The 22,256-nt window shown below is 44.2% G+C and overlaps 1 protein-coding gene across 2 annotated transcripts in view; it reads right to left on the reverse strand.

Annotated features, from left to right (window-relative positions):
* Positions 1-22,256, reverse strand: part of ALPK1 (alpha kinase 1) — a 91,053-nt gene that overhangs the window by 40,779 nt on the left and 28,018 nt on the right. The window contains exons 1-3 of one of the 2 annotated variants that reach the window (XM_019534090.1): positions 8,145-8,227; positions 4,223-4,404; positions 997-1,151 (exon numbers count right to left, since the gene is read on the reverse strand). In XM_019534090.1, the coding sequence (XP_019389635.1) occupies positions 997-1,104 (108 nt within the window). In that variant the 5' untranslated portion in view covers positions 1,105-1,151; positions 4,223-4,404; positions 8,145-8,227. Of the gene's footprint in view, positions 1-996; positions 1,152-4,222; positions 4,405-8,144; positions 8,325-22,256 lie in introns of those variants that run through there. The other variant, XM_019534089.1, reaches the window with a different exon arrangement.

Here is a 22,256-nt window from a genome sequence, read left to right on the forward strand (position 1 = left end):
AAGCTGAAGTCTGACACAGCATAACAGAGACATCCAGGCTGGGACAGAAGTTACACATAAGCCATTATAAGTGATTGGAAACTGGTTCAGATTTGTAACACAACAGAAGTTCAGTGCATATAAACTGCTTTCAAATTGGGCAAACCAGTTTAAGATAAATCTGGATGGATGTAGTATCACACTTAACTGATTTAGGTTAAATCAATTTATTGAATTTCTGTCCCAGATCCCCTTCAGATTCAAGTTAACTCACAGTCCCCCAACATCCCAGGATGCTTTGCACCTCCGGCGCAAATGCCCTCTCGCAGGGTGGGCATGCTAGGCTTGGCCGAAGCTGTCTGCTCTACCCAAGCAGGGAGGTGTGCTCTAGAGCCTCCCAGCTTCTGGCCTGAGCCACTGCAGGCATGTGGCTGCATTTCCAGAATTGAAATGAGTGTCTGTTCACTTGCTTGTCAGTGCAATCCATGCAGCTTAGACTAACCTGTGAAGACTGAATAGATTCAGTCTCAGGGTTTTTTGACTGTCTATACTTAGCCCCAAACTAAAAGCCTAATCATACACTGATGTCAGTGGCAAAATTCCTACTGATTTCAATTAAGGACCAGCTCCTTGGTTTCTAAGGACTGCTGTCCTTCATTCTTTCCCCTTTTATCATGTCCTTCCTACCTGGAGATTAGTTATTCAATGGACACTGATGGCAACAAAACCCTGTCTCCAATACATATATTAAAATCACAAAAAGACTAATTCCAAGCTGCTCATAAATATCTGTCTAGGAAAGTAACAGCTGAAGAGATGGAGTCCTAACTCTAGTTTGTCTTTCTGTGCATTTGTGACTGCCCGTTTTCTGATCTAAACTTCCTCATTTCTGTTTGTCTGCTAAAACGCCAGTGAAGAGTGGAGTCACGGGCATGCAGTGAAGATTATCTACTAGGACACTGTACATTCAAGCATTGCATTTGTAGTTGGAAAGGACAGGTGTGTTGAACTTCATACCAGCAAGTCATGCAGCCTTGGACTGATTATATCTTGCAGGTTTGTTTTGTCTTCTGGGTTTAGGGCTTGTTTGTACTGCCACTTCTCTGGCACAAAGGGCCACTTCATTTCCTTTGCCTCTTCGATAAGGGTCCTTAGATCATCGGGGAGCAAAGCTGAAAAGGTCAAAGTGCATGTAAGGAAATGACAGGTGATTCAGCCGTAAATGTTGTCATGTAGCACCTTGCTTCCAAAAAGCATTCCCCTCCTGGCTTGCACCTTTTCTCAGTTGCTAAGAGTCCTTTATTCTTGCCACAAGACTAATAATGAGAGGTTGCCTATCATCAGTTACTTTGCTCTGCTGTGCCCTGCAGGTAAATTAGAGCTGCCAGCCATTAAAAAGGTTTTTAGCAGGAAGTAAAACACTTCGGTGGCCATCTGTGCATGAAAAACTAGAGAAATGAAGGAAATGTTTTCCCCGCAGTGAGCAGGGGATTTTTGACAGAGTGCATGAAGCCAATGGTAAACTTATCTGCTTTGTGAAGGACCATATTAGGATTCTACTGATAATAATAATCATACTACTAATAATAATAAACCATGGTAATTAGAACATTGTTTTCAAATCTGGGGGATGGGCTGTACACAGAGATTTGTCAAAGCTGAATAACAATTTTATGTATTCAGGAATAATTTTTTGATGAAAAAGATAAGGTTGTTGGCCACAAGCCATCTGTCTTTCTCTAACAGAAATAACTGGGGATCACAGTCCCAGAAACAGGTTGACTGCAATAAAAGGTCATGTCCAGACATGCAGGCACATGTAGTTTGTGGTCCTGCAAACTTCTTTGTGGTGCCCCAACCCACACACAGGGAATGTTGAAATGTGCTCCATGTGGCATAGCTGCAGCATGGGGCCAAAATCTGCTACTGGGAAATCCCAGTACCAAAAGAAACCCAACCCAAGCCCAGGAAAAAAAGTGGCATGATGCACATGGCAGGAGCACGCACCAGAAGACATAGAGGCTCAGTCCTCCAGGGAGATGCTTTGGCTGCTGGCCAATGTGTCTCCACTCCTGCAGTTGTGCCCTGGCTTCTCCAGCATGTTGGGAGCTGGAAGGAACCAGGTAAGGGCAGTTTGCCTGGAGTGGAGCCCTCACCAAAGCACACGTGCAGGGGTGTACGCAGCAGCAAAAATGTAGTGGCACAAATTTCGGGCATATTGTCCAAAGTGCTCTACACCAACTGAACTCTGCTCCTGTTGTAGTCAATGGGACTTCAGTGGGAACAGTTAGTATAGTGTTGTCCTTTTGAAAACCGCTCTTATGGTACCTTTCATCTCAGCTTCTCCTAATGACATATACAATACCAGATTTACCTGAATCCAAAATGACTTCAAAAATATCCTTAATAACTAGATTCTGTACATGGAAAATGGGGCGAGAGGGGTACAGTGGCTGGGGGGTGGTACAGCAATGGCAGGGGCTGGGGGTGGCAAGCACCAACCAGTGGTCGGCAACCACCTGCAGAAGTCGATGGCAGTGTCAGCAGCAGCCAGCAGGGATCACTGATTGCCTGCAGATGCCACCGGTGGTGTTGGTGGCAGGGGCAAGCGGCGACCACCCACCCACCAACAGTGTTGGTGGCCCATTTTGTAGGGGCTGCACCGCTACGCTCAGCGCGTGCATGTGATGTGCACTAGTGTGCACCCCCCACTCAACACCCGTTTGTTATAATTTTTCATGTATAGAATCTACTTAGTGGATGGTCATCTGAAATCCATCCCCCTCACTGCTGTGGTGGGGAATGCAGTAGTGGGGGATGAAGGGCTAGGCCCCAACCCCTTGCTCCCCTGCTTGTCTCCATGGGCCTGTTCCTGCCCCACCATGCATCCCCCTGCTGTCTACCCTCCATGCCTGTGCCTGCTCCCCATTCGCTGCCACCTTCACCCCCTGCTCTCCCCTGCAGCCTGTCCCCCCACTCTCTGTCTGCCCCTTACCTTCTGCTGCAGTTCTGCTCCTCCAGGGCAGCCAGCAGCAAGAGTGGCTCAGACCAACCTCAGCCCAGCCTGGTCAGAGTGAAGCAGCAGCAGCAGCTTCTGGCCCTGCTGGGTTGGGGCTAGAAGAACCAGAGCTGGAGCAGAAGGTAAGGGGAGGAAAGGGGTAGCTGGGGGGAGTGGGAGGTAAGAGTAAAAGGAAGTGGGAAGGCAGGACAGGCATGGAGAGTGCAAGGGGTGGGAGAGCAGGCTGTAGGCTCCCCCCAACCCCTGGTCTCCCCTAGGTTCCTCCTGGCCATATGACCCCTGCCCCCCCAAACAAGCCATTCAGGCTTGGGGCAGGCAGCGGAGCCCAAAGCTGGAACTGAGCCACTGCCTGCCCCAGGTGGGTATTCAAAACCAAGGTGAGGCTTTATTTTCCACATGCTGACTGTGGGGAAAAACCCTTGTCTTGGATTCAAATAAATATAGTAAGTATATGTTATTTATCTGCCCTTCAGTGACTTGCCAAATATCACCAAGTGAGTCAGTGGCAGAGTTAGAAATAGAATCCAAGGCTTGTGACTCTCAGTCTTCTGTGCTAACTATCAAGTGACGCTAACTCCCAGTGCTAATAAAAATAGATTAAGCCAGGGATTATTGACCAGCTGGGGTTAATGGTGATCATCAGCTGCATATCTGGCCCCATCTGGTCATTAATTCCCAGGAAAAAGCCATGTGCTGAGATCATCATTGCTTAATGAGAGAAATGTACTTCTGCATTGCTACAAAACTGTAATATTTTAGAGATTATAATAATAAATTGAAACATACCTTTCCTACTCACACTAAAGCCAACTGTCTAACAGTTAGATCTGTTGGCTTACAGAATAGTTTTCCTTGGAAAACGGCAGACATTCAGGGCCAAAGTTTCAAAAATTGCTTCTAAAATTATGCCCACATTCTTGCACATGATTTCCTGCCCATGTGTTCTCAGATATTGCTTTAGTTCTGAGTGTGCAGTATAGTAATGCCATTATATATTGCTGGTGCTCCCCGCACAGCCAGGTATCCCCAGTGTTTTCAAGTACTGTCTGAACTACTTATTTCCTATTGCTGCAAACCACGGAAAGGTGAATAAATATTATGGATGGGCAGGATAAAGGACTATTTAACGATTGCTGCCAACTTCTCCATGATGATACTAGTAGCACATGAAAAGGGCTGAAAGAAATATGGCTCAGCACAAGAAATACTTAACTATGGACCTACCTTTTTACAGGGTGGTCTGAAATAAATTAATACATGAAGAGAGCCTCTTCCCAGTGGAGCATGGTGATGTGTGGCTGGAGACACCAAGTCACAGCAAGTGCTTTTCTGCCACTTTGCACGCAGTCCCATGGGACTGATAGCTCCAAGGGAGGGCCTTTAAAGCTTTCAGCTTCTCTAAAAGCCTAGAAAAGCAAGAAGGTAACAGAGATGCTAGACTCAGCTTCTCCTCCAGAAAATACCTTGAAACATTGGCTCAGCCATCTGTGTTAAGATAAATTTGATCTGCACCTTCTGGTACTCATTTGCTCTACCTGTAGCTTGCAGCTTACCCATCTTTCCTGTTTTCATCCTTTGCTGTGTCCTACTTCTCTCCATCTTCCTCATATCTCCCATATGAAAACCCCCACAATGCATTAAATATTTCTAATACTTATGGAACTATAATAACATTAGGCATAGTAATTAGTAAAAATAGTAAATATTGTGGTCTGGATCATTGGTGGGTTCTCTGTGTGCATAACTGTAACTGTTACTCTTATGCTCCTCTATTTTTGTCACATTCTTTTACATCTTGCTTTCCTTTGGCTCCTATCCTGCAGGTGAATCTTGCTTCTATGTAGCTGCAGTCAAAAAAAAAAGGAAAAAAAAGGAGCAAACACAGTCATCAAGCACCCTTTTTTGCTCTACTGGTTAGAACTGGATTGAGGCAACATTTTCAAAACCATCTCATTGACTAAAAAGTCTCATTTTTCAAAAGTGAGTATTCAAGCACCTAGGAATCAAAGTTCCAATGAAAGTCAGTGAGGATAGGGGTAGAAGCAGACCTCACCCAATGTCACATTTGTGTCACCATAACATTTTTTATGGCAGCACAAATTTTTATGGTGCCACATCAGTGGCTGACAAAAGGTAGCGTAAAAATGCTGCTTTAGTGTTGCGGACATCTACTTGCTCCGTGGTGGAAGAGTGTGAGCAGTCCAGAGCTTCCCACACTCTCCAACTGCCCCAGGCAGGTGCTCTGGGGGCTTGTGGGGCCCAATCCTGTGCCCCCTGGGATTTCCCCAGGAATTATACACAGGATTAGGCCCCTCAAGCAATGTGAGTGCCTGCCTGGCTTTCCCTGTTTACAGAGACATGAGCCAGGGAATCTCAGGGCACCTCCCAGGAAACAGGGTAAGTCAGGGTTCCCTGCTTATGGGCACCTACCCCAAGATCTCCAAGGTTATGTCTCTGTAAGCAGAGAAAGCCTGCATGGGTCCCAGCATGGAGACATGGGACCCAGGGAATTTTTGATGCCCTATGCCTCCATGCTGGGACCTGCACTGACCTGTGGCTCCATGTGAAGCACGGGTCAGCGTGGGTCCTGGCAAGAAGCTGTGGCATGCTGCAGGACCCAGGGAATTCCTTGCACTCAGTTTCTCCAGACTGGGACCTGTGCCAGGTCACACACTGACCCATGTTTTATGCGCAGGCATGGGTTGGTGCAGGTCCCGGTGTGCAGGTACACAGTGTTGCATCCCATCACCTTGGCAGTGAGGGACACAGGAAATTCCCAGGCAAAGGCAACATGTTGCCCATTGTTCTGCATCAGGCAGGGAACAACAACAGGTGATATGTGTTTTGCCCAATAAAGCAGATCATCTATGATGGGTCATATCTCACCATGGCTGATCCATTTTGTTTGGTGATGTCTGTTTTTACCCTTAGATTGTTTTTGGGATTATGTATTTTTATGGGCTTGCAATGTGCTGCAACCTGATTGGGACTTTAGGGTAGTACTACAGTAAAAATAATCACTCTAAATACCCTTACTGTATTATTTTGTGACAACATGTATCACAGTCCCCAAATTGTGCAGTTAGTGGCTCTGAGTCATCTTGAACTCTTCAGATTACCTAACCCCTAAAGTAATGGGTTTTTGGCATGGCACTGTCATCACCATAAGTCACGTAAATGCACTATCAATTACTGTGATTGGAGGTGTGGGGGAGGGAGGTAAAACTGCATTGATACTGATTGGAAGGATTTGTAATTTTTTTTAAAGAAAAGAAGATACCATTCCATCTCCCTCAAGTAAAGTAAGATGAGGATTTTCTTTTCCCCCCATTTATGTGTGTTTAGCTTTCAGTTCTTCTTGTGTTTGGTCTGAAAAAGCCAAGCTAACAAAGGCAATGTCTGGGGGAGGGGGTGGGGGGGGTGGTGAAGAAACCCCTCAGTGTTTGTGTTCAGAGAATCCCCTTGGCTCAAACTGCTGCCATAAGTGACCCTGTACTAATGCCATTCTGTGGAAGCACATGCGGGCCTGATGAATCAGTTATATATCTCACTCTGATTGTTACTGGTATTTAAAAACCACCTGCCAGAGGCAAGGGGATCTGCAATCTGAGACCATCAACCAACCTGCAGGTCGGAGAGACATGCACTTTGCTCGTAATTACGATTACTTATTAATATTAGTGTCACTGACCCACTGCAAGAAGATCCTTTTTGCTTTCAGGCAGCTTCCCAAGAAAAGCTTGAGCCTCACTTTGGTCTCTGATCACCCATTTCCTGAAGCAGTTTACCTGAAGGGCCATGTCTAATTCAGTGATTATAAGGGCACTGATTTGCCTTATCTGGAACTAAATTGACCATTTCTCATGCTCTGTGGCCCTTAATAGGAGAAAAGAGCAGGAGGAGGAGAAAAAATAAAGCACTACCTGATTAGGAGCTCAAGAGCCCATGCTGACAAGTGATAATAAAGCTTAAAGGAATTTGTGATGAGAAAACAAAGTACCCTTTGTTGCGGGGTGGAGGGGAAGGAAAAGAAAAGAAAATCTTCCCGTATCTATAACCTATGCATCACCCGCAGCCATAGTCAGACACAAACATAGGTGCTGTCCAGCCAGCTGACCCCTAGTAAGAGCACAGTATTTGCATGTGTCCCAAACAGAATAAAATACGGAAAAAAAAGAAGTTTAGCATGGACTCATGTAAAGTAAGGACTCTGGGAAATTATACAGCACTAACTACAGCAGACAAGTGAACTAAATAGTGAGAGCCATGCACTGGCTCTGATTAAAAAAAAAAAACTTGAAAAACAATCTCAATTGCTCTGCTCAATCTTCAATTGCTCATCTTTTCCTTTTTGTTCATTACAAGTGTGATTTGACTTTTCTCTGAAGCAAAATAGAATACGCAAAATCCTAGGTGGAAAGACACATGCTTCAGACAGATTCAGTAATACAAGCTTAAAAGGTAACAGCTATATTAGTAACCCCTTGGAAAACTTTTACAGAACTAACTGGAGCATTTAATAGCTTTTCATGTCTAGTGTGACTTTAAAATTCACCTCCAATTTCCAACTACAGCAACAATGCTGAAAACAAAATGCTAGCTCCCCCACAGTAAAATTCTTCCATCATAGTCCTCATTTTCCATGGCTTTATTTTGAGTGTTAAATGGCAGAGCTTATTTCTTCCGTGTGTATATTTCTTAGGACGCCACTTGTAGAGGTGACATTTGTTTTACAAGAAAGAGATTCAAGTGGTGAACTCTTGCATGAGGAGGAACTGCCAAACACTTCAGCAACAGACACAAATTCCTAGTGAGGGAAAGTAAGCATGTGCCAGCATTCAGGACTTGCATTTTTTTTAATAAGTGAAATTTATGTGCACCAGCAAACTTTTGGGCATTGTTCTTCCCAAACTAAACTGTTCCTTCCAGCCTCATGTTTACTGAAGCTGAAAATTAGAACTGACAGCAATTCACTGCAACAAAGTGGGCTTCTTTCCCTGCCTGCCAGTAGCCCATATCCCATTCATGCCCTAGAAATCCAGTCATCTCTTGACACTCATCTGCCAGGAGAAGAAAAATAGGGCAGGGATGGGGACTTGTCACTGTGGCGTGGAAGCGCAGAGCAACCTACTGGTTGGGACCTCACCTCCGCACCGCTGGTACTCTCTCTCGTCTTCCCTGCTTGTGTCAGACACCTCTGACGAAAGCCCATCCAAGGCTTGCTTGCACTCCTGCAGCAGCGCAGCCACGACTTTTTGATTATTCATGATGCCTGCTCCCACTCTGCTGTGAATTGGGTGTCCCCGGGTGCGCGGTGATCAATTACCTAGGAGAAGACACAAATTCTAAATGAAAAGGATCCCTTCAAGGCTGAGGTACCTGGTGAACAAAAGAGGGGGAAGATGATTAACTAAAGCATCATCAATTATCTGTGAGACTCAAGCAGGGAGAGATAATAGGGGAAATACATGAAAATACATGACAGCCTCTGAGGACTTTATTAGAGGAGTGTGTGAAATTACTGCAGGGTCTCTGTGACAAACTGTGCAAGGCAAACATCTCCGGGGTACCAGAGAGCAGAGAGAAATGACCCCCTTTTCAATGGAGCCATAACATCACAGGCAGTGAAGTGACTAGCCAGGGTGCACTGAATCCCTTTGCACATAGGAGACTCATGCAGTCAAGTGCTTTTAGTCTGAACTGCACTGCAGACCTTTTAATGCAGGCTTCACATTTTTTGGAGGGCCTGCTGGGTGACGCTGCATGTGCCTACTAGACCCAGCAGGAAACAGTAAGGCTGTATAATTTTTTTCCCTTCATGGCACGGTAGAATGGGGCTCTCCCCTTTCTTACTCCAGGCAATATAGCTGGTGGCTAATCTTCCCAATAGAATTTTCTCTTTGTATAAGAAAGTGATAACAAGTAAAGTCTGGAAAGAAGTTTATCCTGATACTCAAACTAAAACTAAAGATCTTTCTGACTGCTTCAACAGCTGTCCAAACAGTGTATATGTACAGTCTATACAACAAAGATCCAGCATGAAGTTGCAAAAAAGAACTGTGAAATTAGTTCAGCTACAACAAGCGTGTGACATTCAGCAAGGGTGGAACAAGGAATCCCGTCCCTCTGAGCAAGGATGTTCAATGCTTCCCATTCTCAGATTTTGTTTCAGTCATTTCTAACTTTGCCACAATTTCCTGGCACAATGTTTGGATAATATTGCAGCCAAAATGATTCAGCTGTTTTCAAGCATGGGGAAAAAAATTGTTTTAGCCCCAGTAAAAAAATCTTGGTGGCCTTTCCTTTTGAAATGCTGTGGTGCTCCTATGTTCAGAAGCAAGAGCTTAAAATGTGGCTGAGTGTGGCCTGCTGTGCTTTTTGCTATCTTCCTGAAAATCAGCCCAAATGTTTCTCAGTAGAAACAACTTAGAATGGCAGTGGCTGAGTTCCCTGAAGATTCAGCCCTCTCAACTGAACAGGAGTTTCCCTAAAGTTGCAGCTACCAGTCCCAGACCTGAATGTAGGGATTTGATGCTCTTACTGACTCCCCAGCTAGCTTCAGGTGCCAGGGTAGAAGAAACTGCATGATTGAAACACTGAAAGGACAAGAGCTAGACCTGTGCATAGATTAGACTGGGGCTGAAATTAGGGCCAGCTAGGCAAAAAGATTGGGACTGGGAGCTGGAGAGAGTTGAGACTGATTGGATGAGGAGACTAGAACTGAAAACCAAGGGCAGGGACTGAGAGTGACTGGGCAAAGAGGGTGGGACTGAAGCAGAGCAGAGGAAAAAATGGTGAAGAGCAAAGGGAGGTGGACCTGATGAAGAACAAGGGTTTGTAAGAAAACAGGGACAAGAAGCCAGTGGTAGGGCTGGACAGATATTGAGAGTGGATTGATAAATGAGAGTGGGATTGTGAGCCGCTGAGGAAGGGAAACATAAGTGGGACAACTGGAGGCTAGCATGGGGGAGAGACACCAGGTGAAACTGGGAAAGGGAAACTGGGATTGGTTGTTCAAGGAAACTGGAACTGGGAGAAAGGCTGGGTCTCATCCTAGTCCTGGGTAAATCCTGGTCTGAAATGGCTGAAAGCAAAGATTAGCAATGCCGAGGTAAGGAGAATGGATCTGGGAAGAGACACTAAGCCAATAAAGAGAAGACTGAGACTGGGCCACACTGGAAAGCATAGGGTAGATGACGTCAAGCTTAAGGGGGAAATGGTAGCTGAGTCTCTATCTGCTAGGGAATGCTCTCCAATAGACCCCGGAAAGGAACCCAATTTTTCTGAGTTTCTCCATTCCTCTGTTGCCAGAAAATGGCTGTGAAACGTTCTAGTGGAGTGTCCAACCTCCCTATAGAGCAAGTACCAAGAAAGGCTGCAAACCTTTTACTGCTATTAATTACTCCCTTAGCTCAAGTGATAGAGGTCTGTGAGGTGGTTTCCAATGCAATGACTGCCCATGTGGATTTCAACACGATGCTACATAAAAGAATTTCTCTTCTTTTTTCTTCAGTTCCTTTCCTAAAAACCTATGACATTATCCAGAAATGTGTATTGAACAAGCATTATTAAGAGTGCTTAAAGTGAAAAATGCCAGAATCAGGGCTGCAAATGCAATCTTAAATTGGCCCCACATACTCATGAACCTACTCTGGGGGTGTAAGTAAGGAGGCTGTTGTCCGTAGGATGTCTGCTCCATTGGCTGTAGAAGTTGCAAGGGGTGTAGTGAATAGAGCTCGGGCCTGCAGGAAGAGGGAGAAGGGAGCTCATAGTTAAGAGCTAAATGCCATTCTGGAGACCTGGATTTTATCTGTGCCTCTGCCACTGAGTTTCCATATGATTCTAGTCAAGTTGCTTAAACTGAGTTTTCAGTCGTGAACATTGGTTGTGAGTTTTTCATTTTCTAAATGCCCAATATGAGACCCTGGGGTCTGATTTGAAGAAGTGCTGAACACTCCCAGCTACAGCTGCAGTTCATGGGAACTAGATCTGAACATATATACCTATGTATAATGGTAATGGTCTGAAGAAATTAGGACTCAAGTCTTTCCTAAACACCCCAAATCAGGGGATACTTTTGATTTTAGTTTCTAAGTATGTAAATTTTGTGCCTGTAAAAATGGGGATAATGGCACCCGCCCCATCAAACAGAGTGTTGTGAAAATAAATTCATGCATATCTATGAAGTATTGAGATGCTATAGTGAGGTGTGCTGTAGGGGAGCCCCGAGGTAAATAATTTTGTCTTGCAGCAGGATTTAAGTAGCATGTACCAAATAGGGCCTAGGGCCATATATTGAATGAAAAGAAGAAAACAGTATATGAATGGCTGCTCATTAAGTGAGCACCATCTATCCCATGCAGTGAGGCAGGGGGCTTAAGGAAAAAATGATCCTGTGATTAAAGAGGGTATCATCATGGGTACATACGAGGGAGGCTGAATTAATTTCAATCAGGCAATTTCAGTCTTCCTTATTGAATCCCTGACTTCACAACCTTGATAATATTCTTTTTCCTTTGTGCAGTCAGAATCCTCAGGGCACAGGGGTTTCACGCTGGGCATGGTGCACTCCTGCAGCTAGGAGCCTGGTCAACTAATGGGGCTCTCAGCCACAGGGGAGACCCTGCTCACTTGCAAATTAAAGCTCTATAGCAACCAGCTATAAAGTCAGTACACTTTTTCAAGTTCTAATTTATAGCTGGTTGGAGCTTTTTTATTGTGTGATAGCTACTTTGCATGTGGAGCTGGTCTCCAGGTAATCGTGCAATTAATCAGTTAATTTCCTAAGTATCTTTTGTACAGCTATAAATAGGGAGAAATTGTTAAGACTTGCAATATTACTGGAAAGGTATTTTTATTACAGCAAAACTCTCTCTTCCTTTCCCCATCAGGACTACAGTAGTTGAACCAGCTGAAGGTTCCCCTTCAGTCAAAAGAAAGAAAGAAAAGATCCCCTTATTCAAGCTACTGTAAAAAGCATTGATGCTATTGTTACCCATTCTATTAGATCCATTGACATCCATCAATTGATTTATCTGGTTAAACAATCCTGTTGGTGAATGGGTGAGTATGGGTGAATCCCATGAGTAGATCACAGGTCAAAATGAAGCATCCCTGCCATCTGGCTCTGGCGTCATTCAAGTATGTAAATGATTACTTAAAATCCAGACTTCTTGGAGTGCCCTGCATTAAGATACACATTCATGTATGTGTATATTTATGTAGTGTTATGTAAACCTAAGGAAGAACACCTTTTATTCAAAAGTTTGTCTAACTTTATCTCAACCATGCAGTTTGCCCAATAAAAAATGTCAACCCCCCCAAATCCTTGCCTATTGTATACTTATGTAGACATGTATGTATTATAGGCCACATACACAAATGCACTCACATGAGAGAGAGAGAGAGAGGGAGAGACTTCCATAACCTCTAGAAATAGCACATGGTAGAAGGTTGTTGGACAAAGGATGTTCTGAACAACAGATCCTAAACTTCACTGATAAATATTCAGGGGTAGGGGTGGATGTGTGTGAGAGGAGATCTTTGCCAAGATGGCAGAATAAGGGAGACAGGCCATATATACATTGGCCCAAGAGCCAGGGGAGTCAAATGAGAGCACTGCATACATGATCTGACATATGCTGTGCATATTAAAACTGGGCCCCAAAATCTATCTCATTATTCTTCATGAAGAATTTTCCAGTGATTCTATAGGTTTTACCTGTGATTTTGTGGGTATGGTTGTCAGGTAACCCACCCACCCAAAGATATAGAAACACATCTTTTCCCTAAATTCACGGAGGGGGATCATTTATGATTTGTTATGAAAGCACAGGTAAAAAATGTAAGGTTTTGACTTAGCTACTCTAGATACAGTTTTCCTTAAAGGATATATAGGAATTGTAGGTTGTAATCAGGAAAGAAAATATATCTTGTAGTTACTGCATACCACAGTGTAGATTCTGATGTACTTTTGCCTAGTCAAAGTACTTGATCAGTTGGGAGAAGGCAACAAGAAGACTATCCTGAAAACTTTTTTTTTTCCTCTCATATCTTCCAATTTCAGCCCTGAATAAATGTCAACTACAGTATCAAACTCTTTCTTTGTTTGGCAAAATATCAAACTATAAATCTGCACCATTTCCAGCAAAAAATTGTTTATCTTCCTGATGGCCTGCAGGAACAAAAAGAGATGTTGATATTTTAGATTCCAAATAAAAAAGCAGATTGCCATCACCCCTTGGTGCAAAGATAGGCTGCCACTGCAATGCTGGAAGAAGACAAAAACCAAATTGGGATACCGTCACACACTGGACCCTGGACCAGATAACTAATCAGACAAGGTTGGGGATAAGGAGGCCAGGACACTGTACTGCCATCCCTTTAGATGACATTGTGCAGTACACATCACTGGAGACAAACTAATGACTTGGGCACAGAAATGGAGGATTATCTGGCGCTTTATGAAGGTGAGTATGGTTTCAACATAGCTGTCTGTGAATGGAGTTGACTGTGGAGCCCTTTACAACAATGGGAATGGAGTGAGCCATCCCACTCATTCAAAAAACCTGTGCTTTTATGGATAGTGAGAATTACCCAGAAAGTTTTCTTTTTGAGCAAGCAGAGCTCATTGTGTTCTGTATACACCTCAATACATGCTGTAATCCTATGGCATAATACTAATACTAATGCTGAAATTGTATTCACCACTTACAACCAACAATTGTTGGTTTGTATCCTTTGTTTCTCTTCACTAGCTGTTCTTTCTTCTGAGCTGGGCATGTCAGTGCAAGTTATAGAGCAGCTGAGGAAAACAGCTGGAATATAACCATTTACCTTCCTATAACTGGTTTTGTTTTTTTCTTTTTTTTTGCTGAACACATCAGGAGGATTGACAGGCCTTAGTGCTGCAGACTGTAAGATTGCACTTGTGGTCAGCTGTAAGGAGTAGCCATGTGGCTGTGTGATCTGCACAGAGTGTGAGCATCACAAAGAATTGATGGGCCTTAGCAGGGAGTCTTACACTGGCATCTGAATAAGCAGACTTTCCCTTTCCAGATCTGGAATGACTACAGTAAGCTAAAACTTTACAAATGCTTACTGTGATTATGTACACAATTCAGCAAATGAGAAATTTGGCCAATTGCATGTTTTTCATAAGGCTAGATAGATGGCGAGTAAATTTACAGTAATGAAGAATTACAACAACAGTAAGAACAAAATGACAGAACCAGGCACATCACCAAGACATAATAACTACATCAGCACCATAATAACTAATATTACAATGTCCTTTCTGTGGCATAGGTGAAGACTGTATAATTAAATTAATGACCTGTATAATTAAATTAATGTAATGTATACCAAAGAGCTTTAAAAGAAAGCACCATCCTTTAAACAGATGCCAAGTATAGTCTTGTGTCTTGCATCATCACCAAGGATCTGAGTTCTCCATTTCCTGCGGAAAAATGCAGATTTCCCCTGGCATCCTGGCTGCGGGCACCCAGGCGGGCAGTCCTGCTCCTGCTTCCCACATGCTGCAGGTGGCCACTGGCACCAGTGCTGCTGGGATAGGAGGGGTTGGGACAGCCCCACCCTGCTGAGGCCAGCAGAAGTGTGGGTAGGCAGCCAAGGGTGGCGCAGAGCCAGTCCCCGCTCATCCCATGGCACTGGGGACTACAGCCCTGGCTGCATGACACCCGCTGGACAGTGGAGTGAGGCCGGGCTGGGGCCGGGGCCACCTTCACCTTAGCAGCACTCATGTCCCCAACTTCATAGAATCATAGAAGTTGGGTCGGAAGGGACCTTGTAGATCTTCAAGTCCGACCCCCCGCCTGGGCAGGAGAAAAGACTGGACTCAAATGAGTCCAGCCAGGTAGGCATCAAGCCTCTTCTTAAAGACCCCCAGGGTACGAGCCAGCACCACTTCCCTAGGAAGCTGGTTCCAGCTCCTAGCCACCCTGACTGTGAAGTAGTTCTTGTGGATGTCTAATCTAAATCTACTCTCTAATAACTTGTGTCCCTTGTTCCTTGTCATGCCAGGGGGCGCTAGGGGAAACAGCGTCTCCCCTAAACCCTTCTGGTCCCCCCTAGTGAGTTTATAGACAGTCACCATGCCCCCCCTCAGCCTTCTCTTGTGAAGGCTGAACAGGTTCAGGTCCTGCAGTCTCTCAGTAATGATGAACTTGCCCCAGATGTGCCGAGGAGGCTGGGTGGGTCCAGCCGCAGCGACCTGGCAGGTGCAGAGGGAACCTGGCCTCACCTGGGGGGTGGGGGGAGGGCGCAATTTTCTGTTTGCCCAGGGAAAACAGAAAATCCACCACTGGTGAAACCCTAAGTCTTACCCGGAGGGGGAGAGGGTAAGGGGAGGGGGCCTGCAGCCTTTGCGGTAAGTAGGGCCTGTGGGGCTGGGGGGTACAGGGGCCTGTGGGTTGGGAATGAGGGGCACTGGCAGGACTGTGGCTTGGCTGTGAGGGGCAATGGCATATCAGGGCTGCACAGCACCACTAAGCAGTGTGGGGAACAGCTGCAGCTGGACTTGTATCCTGGTGAGTGAAGAGGGCAGGGGGAGCTCTGATTTTCCATGATAAAAAACCCAAAATCAAATACCAAAATTTATAGTTATTTAGAATTAATTTTATTCTAGTGATTGAGGGAATGGTAGGTTTCCAAATTGCTTTAAACTTGTAAATATATTCATAAAACATTGTATTCAACTAACACCTATATATATAGTGGCATTTTATTTTAATCGTGGAAAACTGAACATTTGGGGTTTTTTAATCTGAGAATTTTGGATTTTTTAACAGAGAAAACCAGGATCCTTGGTCACCACTAATAGTGAAAGACTGCTGGGGTGAACAGCATGGAGCCTACAGACTTAAAGCAACTGCACTTTCTTTATCAACAATGGAAAGGAAGGAAACTAGAGATTAAAAGGGAGGCAAAAGTGGTGGCTGGAATAAAGAACCCTGCATGCCAGAGAGTGTTGCTTTGGTGAGCCTGTCACGCTTACAAGGCTAGCTATGCCTTGGCTGCACCTCAGTCTCTCTGAGGTTATGGGTTCTCAAACAAGTTGGAAGGTAAGCTGAGGTGTAAATTTAGCTTTTCAGATATTCCATGGTAGCCAGGGCTTTGGCCCTGAGCAGATCAGAAGTGACTACACCATGCAAAAGTGAAGAAAGCATGCACTTAGGTTGTGTTCCTGTCTATTCCAATGGTCAAGGGACAGGGATGCATGAAACCTAGAGATCAATGCATAGCTGTGCAGATGGTGTTGCCTTCAAGGCTCTGACTTCTCTAACCAAGAAGTAGTATTTCAGGAAGTTGGCCTGCTGAATAAAGGTAGATCCCACATACTGAAAGAAGAACAAATAGTCATTGATGCTGAATGTCGAACTAGGTGGATATATCACATGGGGTCTGTCCTGGGCCCTAAGTCTAGTACTATTTAATAGCTCCATTAGTAACTTGGATGATGGAACCAAGTATACATTTATTCAATTTGTGCACACGCAAAGTTGGGCAGAGTGGCAGACTCTTTAGAGTACAGCAGCAGTGCTCACACTTTTGGCCCATGGACCAGATGAATGGAGTGAGGCCAGTCCTCAGGCCAGATCAGACCCTGTGCCACTCCCACATGCTGGGATCAAACCCCAGAGCCTCACACTGCCTCAACCCCACTGGAGCCTGATTCCAGCTAGGCAGGGGCAACATAGGGCCCTGGGGTCTGAACCCTATGTGTGGGGGCCAGATGAGGGTGGTGTGGGCCTCTTTGCCACCCCTACCTGGCTGGGACTGGGCTCCTGGGTTCTGTGCCATCTCCACATGGCTGGGATCAGGCTCTGGAGGCCCTGTACTGCCCTTGCCTGGCTCTGTGGGTGCCAGGATCTATGGGGAGCCCTGCAGGCCAGAAAACACAATGTTGATGGCCATATCTAACCCACTGGCCAGGGGCTGTGCACCCCTATTTTAGAGGACAGGTTAGGATTCATAATGACCTTACTAAATTCTAAAAAAAGGTATGAAATAAGCATACTATGAAAGTCAGTAAGGACAACTGCACAGTACTATACGTAGGAAGGAATGATCAGATACACAGCTACAACTTGGATATAATACAGTAATGTCGCGTGCAAGTTATGGGAAGTAATTCTTCTATTTTACTCAGCACCAGTATGTCCAGTTTTGGGCACCACAATTTAAGAAAGATGTGGACAAATTGGATAAAATCCAGAGTGGGAAAAACCCTGACATATGTGGAAAGGCGCAAAGAACTGGGATTATTTCTTCTAGGCAGAAAGAGAATTGAGGGGAGATTTGTTGTCTTCAGGTACAAAAGGGTTATAAAGAAGGTAGTGCCAGTTTGTTCTCTGTGTCCACTCAGACAAGAAGTAGTGGGTTTCCACTGCAACAAGTGAAATCTAGGTTGGGTAATTAAGAAGAACCGTCTACAACTAATGAGTTACTGACCTGAAGAAAAATATTCTGAATTCAAAAGCTTGTCTAGTCTATCTCAACCATGCAGTTGGTACAATAATCACCCACGATTAAGGAGGGTTGTTAAGCAGTGGGACTGACTACCTAGAGAGAATTGGAATTTGTGTCTTTGGAAGTCTTTTTTTTTGTTTTGCTGGCTAACCTGCCCTTCTGGAATGGCTCAGACTGGGGTTGAACAGGGAAGTCCTTTCTAGCCCTAAATTTCTTCCAGCCTGTATTTCTATGATTCCAAGTTGATTTTGTTTTTTTCACCCAAGGTAAAAAGCAAGGTACTTGACCCCTCAATATAGGTTCTTTATGATTAGGCAGGATTGTTCACACAGGCAATAATTCATGCTTCTGCATGTACCTTTGTTGACTTCTGTGTGCCTGCATCTCCAGTTCAAGTAAGGAAGGTACTACATTTTTGAAGTTTGGGGCAACCAGACATGTATCACTGCTGTAAACAGCACTCTGCCTCACCTTTCCATGGGGCAGATATTCAATGAGGTCAGTGGAGGGGGAACGTCTTTGCGGGGATCCTTCTTGAAACAGGAAGCTGCCACTGGGAATTAGCCTGAGAGATAAGACACTAGGGAGACACTAGGGATAGAGTAGCAACAACTCTGGTTCCCAAACTGCTCATGAATTCTGGAGGGCTTGCAGGTCAAATGGTGCTGGTTCCTTCTGTTCCCACCTGCTTCTAACAAGTAGGTGCTAGACATAAATAAGAGAAGAAGCTCTTATGCTCCCCAGTGCTGCACAGAGATGGGAGCTAGAGGCCTGTCCGAAGGGTTGGACTGGAGGACTGCTGCCAGGAGGACTGAATCTCTTAGCTACCACCAGGAGCTGCAGCTTTATATTTTTTCAGTAGGAACATCTAGGGAAGAAGTTACCAACTGGCTCAGCAGTACAGTGTGGGGGGAGTGGGGAGATGGGGACAAGATGTTGGATGGTGAAGGAAAACAGGAGGCTGGGAAGCACGGTGATGATAAGGCAACCAAGCGGTGAGGGTTAGGACCATAGGAAAAGGAAGCATATGCTGTGTGGGGGAAAAAAGAGGGGAACAAAACATGCCAAAGGGGACAAGAACCAATGACAAAGAAACAAGGGTGTGTGTTTGAACTGGGGGAAGAAAATATAGAGGATAAACTGAAAAGCAAAAAAAAAAAAGAAAGAAAATCATACCACCTTTAAGGAGATCTGGACAACAGTGTGAGGATGCTTGTGAAGCTGGAGAACTGGTCTAAGGAAAGGACTTTTTAAGTCTTATTGTACATGGAATGAAACATGGGACTTAATCTATCTTAAGAATACAAGGCTTTGAAGCCTTTCTAAAACTCAGTCAACACATGCTTCAAAACTTAGCAAATATAATAATCATCTGATTTTTGGAGACAAGACTGGGCGGTGGGCTTGGAATACCAATTAAGAGCTCCTGAGCCTTTTTCCTCTGAAAATATATTATCCTAATTTTGATCTTATTCAGGCTACGCTACAATTCCTGGGAGACCCCTGAAGGGGAAGCAAAGACCTGATGAGTTCCATGTGGAGACTGCATTTATGGATTAATCCCAACAGGGAGCAGATAAACCTCAGCCCAGGAGCATTCAACACAGTCAATTGAGAAATGGGGAGTTATTTATTACCAGGGCTGCTTTGACTTTCAAATAAACATTTTAATTATTTTAAGTGCTACACAGAAACTCAGAAATCAAGCACTGTTTTCATTTTTATGTCAGCTGTGCCTCCCTCCCTCCCTCCCTTGCTCCCTTCTGACCCTAAAATCATGCTAGCTTTAAATGACACAATGTAAATGATGCTGATCTTCATGTCAGTGATATTAGAAAGCATTTCCCAAAGCAAAATCCACTGACAAGACACATAGAGGGAGAGATGCCTTCTTTCCACCAAGCAGTCAGAGTAGATTCACTAGTGTTAAACTGGTATGATAGGTATAATGGTGCACTCTTCATTTGCCCGTATTCTATTAGAGCTGGAAATGCCTCTGAAATGTAATTCTGTTGTGTCTTACTCAGATACTCTGATAATAACTCTTGCAAAAAGGATTTAATCTTTCTTGTCTGCATGTCTGCATTTCTAGGTAATATTTTTCTTTTGTCCTAACAATAAACAACTTAAAAAATAGATAATTTATTTGATATGAATACACTACTATTAAAATCAAGTGTAAAATTCCATTTAAGAAAATACAGTCTTTAAATTCCTCTCCTGCCTAATTCAGTAAGGTGTACAGTTTTGTCCCCCTCCCAGTACCTTTACTCATGCCAGCACCATATTCAACATGACACTTCAGATGGGTGGAGAGGAAAGGAGCACTTATTCTAGGCTGGCAATGGAGTTCATTTTCCTTCTTCTAACCAAATAATTAGATGCATGTATAAAATGTCCAACGTGAAAACTGAGCATAACATCCTCACAGGATGGTTGTAGGATCACAGCAAAGTAGGGCTGGAAAGGACCTCCAGAGGTCTCCTAGTCCAACCCTGCCAGAGGCTGGATAATCCCTATCCAAACCATCCCATACAAATCTATCATCCAACCTATTAGCAAAACTTCACAGTCTACATCACAAGATATAGCACCCTAATCTGTCACAGGTAGAGCCAGGGGACCACGGTGGCCAGCATCTGAGTGTTGCAAAAGTTTGTTAAAATGCACTTGAGAGATTCCAGGAAAAGGGCCACACCACCTGCTACAGATGAAGGCAAAACTGCTCTCAGGGTCCATATTAATCTGACCCTGGGGTAAAATTCCTTCTTGACCTTAAATATGGTGATTGGTTTGACCCTCAGCAGAGGGACAAGACCCCCTAGCCAGGAACCTCTGACCCAGCGGGAGCATTGGGACGCCCCAGTCAGAATCCCCAGCCTTCACCGCAGCCAACACCCAATACGATATAGATGCAAGTAGCTTCTTCGATGCACAGAACTTGCACCAGTTGAGGATCTAGCTGGAAGCCACATGATGAATGGAAACACTGCTGGAATTGTGATCCTCCAGCTGCTGTTCTAGAACCACTTTTGCTGTACACCTTCATTTAATTAATTGGATTATAATCTCATGCCCCCCCAAAGCATGCAAAACTCAATCTCTGTCCTGTTATTTTCCATATGGGGACTGAAACATGCAGAATAATGCCATTAGAACAGTCATCACGTAGATTTATTTAATCTTATTTTTAAACAGGCCACGGAGAACATAAACTACCATTTTTCTCTTTATGACTTTGAGGTGGATGCTTATGAAAAATCACATGGAGTTTTTTTCTTTACTTGCACTGTGAGTTGCATGCATCAGAAATAAAAGGCCTGATCATCCAACCTTCAGAAGCCAGTAGCAAACTGCCTTTTCACTTCCCTGACGGGCAAGATTTAGCCCTAGACTTGTGAAATCCAGAGGTCTAGATGTGCTTTTATTTATTTAATAATAAATAATAATAATATTTAATAATATTTCCATATTATTCTGCCTCATACTTTTAGACCGAAATGCTCAGAGCCATGTGTCTGTGTCAAAGATAATTGAAAAATGAGATTTGTTTAGAGTACTCTTAGAGAACAGAGAATGCTCCAATTATGCACGTACAACAGAGCAAATTTGGGCCAGATTCTTAGCTGACGTAAACGATATCTACACCAATAGATATCAACTGAAAGTCAGGCCTTCTGCATCCTAGCATTTCCCTATGTATGTTACAAAAAAGGGCTAGCAACCAAGGACTTAACAAGATCACCAGTGAACACTTCACTTGATCAATATTAATATCATTCCCAGCAGCAAGCAAGTTCAGTTTCCTGCATGTTCGAACGATTACCTCCTTGCTTCACTCAAGCATTTATCATTATTATTATTTGGTTGTGCGTGGAAGCTTTGTCTTATAAGAGAGAATAAGAGAGCCATGGTGGCTGTACTATTTGCTCGGGGCTTTATTTATTTATTTTTTTACTTCTCTGGTTTAAAGATGAAATGTTTTTCTTTCTGTAAAGCTGGGTATACCAACTGGCATCGGCTGTATTAAAATAAGGAAGAACCTCAATCAAAAAGCCTCTCCTAAGGCAAGCGTTCTTGTTAATATGCACCAACATGAAAGGCTTTCTTTTCATCCTATACAACTACAGTGTGTGTAAATTGCAGGGGGCTCATTGGCATAAATCTCGGCTGTGACCTCTGAGGTAAACTGGATTTACATTACTTTCTGACAAGAATTAAATGAAGGCCTTGTGGATATATGAACAGCCTTCTAGACTGCAACAGATGGGCATGAATGTGCTCCCTAGGCAAACTATCAGTGACATCTGTGTCCTCCAAATTCTGGTGGTCTCAGCCAATTAACAGGCAAAAAGAGGAGGGGGAAGGGAGGCCGGCCTCTGCACCGCTACCCCCAGCCAAAGCTGAAGCAGAAGTGTCTGTGTTTAGAAATAGGATCAGGAACAGTGCACAGCAGTGAGGGGATTGCTGTTGTTAGGGACCAGAAATGAGCGCTGCAGAGAGAGCTCACATCTAGCGAGGTGGAGTAGATGTTATTATTAAAAGAGAACACACTCTGCCCCTGGTTAAACCAGTCCATACTAATGTTGTTACCGTGACAGATTTAAATTGGCAACAGAGACCAGAACTTGGGCCAATGTTTCAGTGCAGATATAGGCCCAAAGCGGAACCCAGGATTTAGCCACTGCTACAAACTTTGCAGAAACTTGGATCCAGCTGCAGAGCCAAACGCTAACTGGATGAATCAAGAACCTGAATCTAAACACCC

This window comes from Crocodylus porosus, unplaced genomic scaffold (assembly GCF_001723895.1).
Source record: "Crocodylus porosus isolate Cpor-Errol unplaced genomic scaffold, CroPor_comp1, whole genome shotgun sequence".
NCBI lineage: Eukaryota > Metazoa > Chordata > Crocodylia > Crocodylidae > Crocodylus > Crocodylus porosus.